The sequence below is a fragment of the Euphorbia lathyris genome, chromosome 10 (assembly GCF_963576675.1).
Source record: "Euphorbia lathyris chromosome 10, ddEupLath1.1, whole genome shotgun sequence".
Classification (NCBI taxonomy): domain Eukaryota; kingdom Viridiplantae; phylum Streptophyta; class Magnoliopsida; order Malpighiales; family Euphorbiaceae; genus Euphorbia; species Euphorbia lathyris.
The window spans coordinates 45,740,711-45,747,050 of NC_088919.1; the positions used below are offsets into that span (position 1 = coordinate 45,740,711).

Here is a 6,340-nt window from a genome sequence, read left to right on the forward strand (position 1 = left end):
TTTCGAATATGATAATTTTGGAAAATAAAAAATTTGATTTTATGAAAAATGTGGTCTTAAACAATTTTTTTTTTCTTTTTTGAGATTGTTAACCATAGTGTTCATGTCTTTGGTAAAACTGTGTGACTTTTATATCCGATCTCAAAGTTAAATAATTGTAATAATAATAAAGTTAAAGTTGAGTGACTATCTATGTAATTTAGGCAATTATTAACCCTAAATAATGATGATTTGGGTTGACAATCACTTACCTAATCAGCTAATGGCTGAGTTTATATTATACTCAAATAGTTGTCACCCCAAAAGGCAAAAACTGAGAATCTAAAAAACAGAAAAGGAAATATACAATTCGGAAATTACTTGGCAATTTGCCGTCTCCTCTCTTCCCTCCTACCGCTCTTCTGTCTTCTCTCCCAAAAAACGTATGCAAGTTTTCTACTTTCCCTTTTCAGGTTCCAAGGTTTTCTCCATTAAAGTTTGTTTTTTTAGCTCAATTTCGATTAGCAACTGTGACATCTACAAATTCTGGGGCAGGAGTTCAGTTTTTTAAGAAATGGGTAATGAAGAAGGAGGTGTAAATAATGAGTTCAATGAGTCATCATCTTCGAGTCAAGCAATTGCTCAACCTCCAATTCAAAGGGTAATTAATTACTCTTTTATGTTTCTTATGCATTTGCTATTACAGAATTCTTGGATTTTCCTTTTTTTATTTGCACATTAGCTGCAATTTCTTTTTCTTTCTGTTAATATAAGTATGGCGTTTATTTATTGTTCAGAAATTATAGATTTTTGCGTAGTTTGTGGTGTGTTTTGTGCTAAATGCACTTCAATTAAGGTTGACTTGATTTGTTAAGGTTCTTAAATCGAGTGTATGCATCAAACTTTGATTTAGGAGAGGACAGGCCCCCGGCCACCGGAACTACCCCTACCAAGGATGTTTCCCGTCCCCGGCTGTTAAAACTACCCTGTTATGGATGGTTTCGGCCCCTGTTTCCAACAAATTAAGGCTAAGCTCCAATCATGAAACTTCGGGCTATATGCTTTCGGAGTGGTTAATTAACTCATTGAGTTTGTATTTGATTATAAAATTCAACTAGATTAATATACTATTGGAGATAAATTTCTCTAAGGTTGTTCAAAACGATTCAATCTTACTTTTTGTAGTCCAAATCTAGCTTAATTTTGAGAAGTTTACATTGGTACGAATTTTTTTTTGAGCAAACTCGATTTAGCAATTTTTTTCTTTTACGCAAGCATGTGTAAAATCGGCCCCCCAATGGATCAATCCTGTATTCGCCACTGGATACACCTTAACCTTAAGGATGGCTGACAAGTTTCGAAACGAGTAATTAGATTAATTATAAAAAAATGCCCTCGAGTTCTTGATGGAATATTGCTTGTGATCAATTTGGTTCCAGGAGGAAATCCCTGTAAAAAAAATTCACTTCCATTTTATTTTCTCTGTTTTTGTTATATGTTTCATCATGTAACTAGTGATGGATTCAGGATTCACCTGTATGACATGAGTTTATTGGGGATTGAGGAAAATATGGTAGTGGATAGGACGGAGTGGAGGGAGAGAATTTGTGTCGCTGACACGACTTGATTTCACGGTTTTGTATGATGGTTCATTTTAGCTGAACCCGAATCATTTCGGGACTAAGGCTTTGTTGTTGTGGTTGTATGTCATATCCTTCATATTTGATGTATTTGGTTTCTTGATTAGTTGATTATCTTCCATTTTGCTCATTTGTTTATGATCTTACTAAAGATTGTTTTGCAGAATTTCAACATATGTTATGTCTTGATGTATCTAAGGTTCCCCGTTTCTCCTTTTTAGGTTGGAGATTCAACAGAAATAGTTGAGGAAAACACACAGACTCAACAACATAGAAGACAAGATCTTGTTCTAAATATACCATTAAGAAACTTGGATAATACAGAAGAAGGTTTCGTGGCGATTCCGATGCCTTCCACACCAAATCTTACCCCCAAGAGGGTCAACTTTTCCCCCATGCCAAGTCCCAGCTTTGCCCCGGATTACTCAACAGCGAAAAACAGATCAAACATAAGAAGTCTCTTGCCGAAGTTTAGTTTCAAATATCGGAACACCACTGCAGATATTGAGAAGGCTGCTGTATTAGCACTAGGAGGTTCAACAGAGAAAAGGCCTTTCCTTTCTAGGACAATGTCATTTTTTTCACCAAGGGGGAAGAGAACATCGTCCTTGCCTGTTACCCCGATTGCTCACTCAAATCCGGAGTCCACACACGGAGGCTGTGGATTCAATCCATCGAGTTCTTGCGTGAGTATCACTCCAGTTTAAATCTCAAAACATCATAATTCACAGTCTAATTGAAAATGTTAAACATAGTTGTGATGAAAATGTTCAATTCATTCATAATTGCAGAAGCTGATCAAGATCCTATTACGTGTTTATACTGTAAATTTGTTTTCTTTTCAACTCTGAGAAGTTCTAATGTGTCCATTTCACAGAAACCGGATGTCCAAAAACCTATTCATCGTTCACGTTCTGTGCCTGTGTTTAACAGAGAAGGAAGGCAAATGGATTCTTCAGGTGGCATATTTCGTGTAATCCCAGCTACTCCACGTGCAGCTGAGGCGATTGTCACAGCACCAACCGCATTTCCGAAGGATGACTTGGGTAATTTCATTACCATTATTGTTTCGATCTTTTTCTCAACTGCACGGGGTGTCAAAACGGGTTAAAGTATTTGAATAGCTACTAATTGCATATGCATTTCGTAATGCATGTTGTGAAGTTGTGATAACCAACATTTGCCTTATCTTAGTCTTGTGGTTCAGATGAAAACAATGATGGTAGTGCTGAAGATATAGCAGAAGAAGAAGCTGTCTGCAGAATCTGCCTAGTCGAACTAGCAGAAGGCGGTGAAAGTCTCAAAATGGAATGCAGCTGCAAAGGCGAACTTGCTCTAGCTCATCAGGAATGTGCTGTAAAATGGTTTAGCATTAAAGGTAACAAAACATGTGATGTGTGCAAACAAGAGGTTAAGAACCTGCCAGTTACCCTTTTACGCATTCAAAATTACCGAGGAAATAGAGCTCGTTCAGCTGAGGTTTCTCCATATAGGCAAGTAAAGCTTTTTCTTCTTCTGCTATGCATTGTAAGAAGCTCATTTTAGGGGTGGCAATTTGTTCAAGTGGGTCGTACTCGTGTCATGTCATTTATTGGGTTAGTGTCAAGTGAGTCAATCCTAACCCAATCCAAAAATTCTATATCATAACCGTGTCAATCCAATCAGATTTGAGTTGTTTTCCTATCGAGATAGAGGGTTATATTATATCTATTATAGTATCTCCATTTATGGGGCGATGTTTAAAAATATAGGAGGATATAGTAATACTTCTAAATGTTTATGTCATTTTTAGATTAAGAGGTTAACTCTGACCCTCCAAAAGTTTGACCCAAAATTTATTTAACAAATCTCTAATCCGCTCATATTATGTTGGGTTCGTGCAATGTGTTTATATGTCTAGATGAATTTTATTATCTTTATTTGACATGTAAACGTAAGGGAGATTTCGTGTTTGCTGGTGACAGCTGGTGATAATTGTAATTTTATTACTTCGGTGACATGTATAAACATGAGAGGAAATAATAATGATTTTAAATATTTGTGTAATTTTCGAGTTAAGAGGTCAACCTTAACCCAAACAAAAATTTGCGTGTCAATTTGTATCAACCTAAAACTGACACGTTACCTGGTTTAATAAAACAATAATCCACTACTTTCTTGGTCGGTTGTGTGCACAATTGCCGCCTCTAGCTGATTTAAGCTATAACAGCATGGTCTAATAGTAATACCACTAAATATTGTTCGCTTTGATCCAAATCTAACACCTTGAACCTCATAGCTTTAAAACTCGTCCACGTGTATTGGAAACACACCTTACTAATACACCCTAGTTACTCCCGCTCCATTTCTGATGTGGGATTCAGTTCATTCCTACCTCATTGCCTTCACTTAGGGTCGCTCCTTCCTCGGGTGTTCAAATTCAAACAGTAATCTAAGCTGAAATGTGTTATAATTTTGAAAGATCGTCTTGGAAGATGGTTTAACATAATTAAAAATGTTTTCAGGGTTTGGCAGGATGTTCCTGTTCTAGTGATTGTGAGCATGCTTGCTTACTTTTGTTTCCTGGAGCAGCTTCTAGTAGGGAAACTCGGGTCTGGTGCAATAGCCATTTCTCTCCCTTTTTCCTGTATAATGGGACTTCTTGCATCCATGACATCCACAACAATGGGTAAGGCTTTGGTTTCCATCTATGTTGTACGGACACTCCTCTTTAGTAGTGTTTTGTGTTTCATGTCCATGTCCGTTTTTGTTTGAAAGCTATTTTATATGTTTTAGAAATAATGTTTTCCGTGTCCGTGTCCGTGTCCATGCAACATAGGTTTCCATTTATGTTCAAACAACAATTGTTCTGTTTCAGACTATATTGCACGGAAACAGAAACGGACACTGGAAACGTTATTTCTAAAAAAATATAGCTAGGAAACCGTAATGGAAACAGACACGAAAAGCGGAAATGCTAATGAAAAAGAGTTTCCCTGCAACATAGGTTTCAGTTAATTTGAACATCTGATTGTCACTTGATTTTGTTTCAATTTTCTGGTTAGTGAGAAGAAGATATGTATGCGTTTATGCAACTGTTCAATTCGGTTTGGTTGTCCTATCAGCTCATCTTTACTACTCATTGGTGAGTGATTATCCGTCTGTAGAAGTAGCCACGAACCTAACACGAATTTTTTATGCCTTTTTTCTTTCTTTCAATCCTGAGTCACTCTATGTTTTTGTGGCACATGCAGTTTCATATGCAGGCCGTTTTATCGGTTCTTCTTGCCACGTTCACCGGGTTTGGAGTTACAATGTGTGGTAGTTCTCTTCTAGCTGAGATTATCAAATGGAGGAACACTTTGGTCGCTCACCCGAACGAAAGGCTTGATCAAGTTCCCGCTTCATCTGCTAATCAAAACGAGACTAATTCTGCCCATCAACCAGATGAAACTGGAGCTGGAGGTCCACAAACCACAAACAGATGATAATTTCACGAGCTTCGTGATGCATTACATAAGGCGGAAGCAGTTGGCTCGTAGACTAACTGGACCGAACATTGAAGGCTTCAGTGAGGAATGTTGAATGGAAGTAGCAATGGTTGGGCCAGTTGGGGACGCGCTCAGTGGCATAGCTACGACAGGCTGTGGTTGGATTGAATGTAAATTATATGTTTGTGCAGATTGTATATGGCATCTTCCTGTTTTTTTTCAAGTTATTTAGTGTGCTTTTACTCAGATAAAAGCTTTGATTTACACTGCCTTCATTTTTTGTTCCTGAAAAGAAAGAATTTTGGGAAATGTATAGCCATTTACCAGCAAAATCTGAGTGTATTCTCAAGACAGGAAAACCAAAAATCTCTTGACAAATAAATGTTTATAATTGTGAGATTCATGTATAGAGTTGTAGTTTAAGTTCTTCCTTCAGGGTAACTAATGTAGTTTCCTAGATCGTGTTTTAGGATTATTAATTTGTTGTTTTTTATATGACGTTTTATATTATTAATGCATTTTTTTATATAAAAAAAATTCAAATTTGCTTTTTTATGTATGATAAAAAGAGGTATTTAATACAAATAATTCTAATTAAGGTACAAGTAGAGTTTTAGGAGAAAAACTTTAAGAGTAAATTGGTCATTTTAATAGTCTAATTAATATTTTATTGGTTTTAAATGACATCTATTAGAGACTGTATGGAATAGTGTTTTGATTTATAGTCGTAGTAGTATGTTTATTGTTATCATTAATGTGTAGTTTCTCTCTTGTAACATTTGTCTATTAGACTTGCTACTCATTTCTCAGCGTTTGTCACGATTCCTAGATCGAGATTTCAAAAAAGTAATTTTACCTTTGATGTCATAAATGATACAATTGAAGGTCTACTGATCGCAAGTTGAACTAATTTCGATCGAAGTCTTTTTTCCAGCCATGGATTTTGTTATTTTACTTTACATATGTCATGTTATCACTCATCACTAATAGATCAAAGACACGTAGACACACGTGACATCATGTGAGATCCATGTTTCCGGATTCTTCTAACGTATTCTACACGTGTTGGACAATTTAAATACTTAGATTTTTTTTTTTTTTTGAGTTTAAAATCATTTCACCCTCAACCTTATTTTAAAATTGTAAAAAACATAAAACTTTTACTTTTTTAACCCAAATGATAGATAAAACTAGTGTAAGAATACGTAAACATAATATTTAAATTTTTTAATGATGTCAAAAATTAGTTCA

General features: G+C 35.8%; 1 protein-coding gene across 3 annotated transcripts; it reads left to right on the top strand.

Annotated features, from left to right (window-relative positions):
- The first annotated feature begins 294 nt into the window (after window positions 1-294).
- Window positions 295-5,568, top strand: LOC136209537 (uncharacterized). Of its 3 annotated transcripts, XM_066001031.1 has the most exons (8): window positions 298-422; window positions 543-640; window positions 1,841-2,305; window positions 2,497-2,665; window positions 2,827-3,112; window positions 4,124-4,287; window positions 4,664-4,743; window positions 4,853-5,568. In XM_066001031.1, the coding sequence occupies exons 2-8, from the start codon at window positions 554-556 to the stop codon at window positions 5,084-5,086; spliced, it is 1,485 nt and encodes a 494-aa protein (XP_065857103.1). In that variant the 5' UTR covers window positions 298-422; window positions 543-553; the 3' UTR covers window positions 5,087-5,568. The 3 variants fall into 3 exon arrangements, with proteins under 3 accessions (XP_065857104.1, XP_065857101.1, XP_065857103.1); XM_066001029.1 differs by having other exon boundaries at window positions 297-640; XM_066001032.1 differs by lacking the exon at window positions 4,664-4,743 and having other exon boundaries at window positions 295-640; window positions 4,853-5,058.
- Window positions 5,569-6,340: the final 772 nt, after the last annotated feature.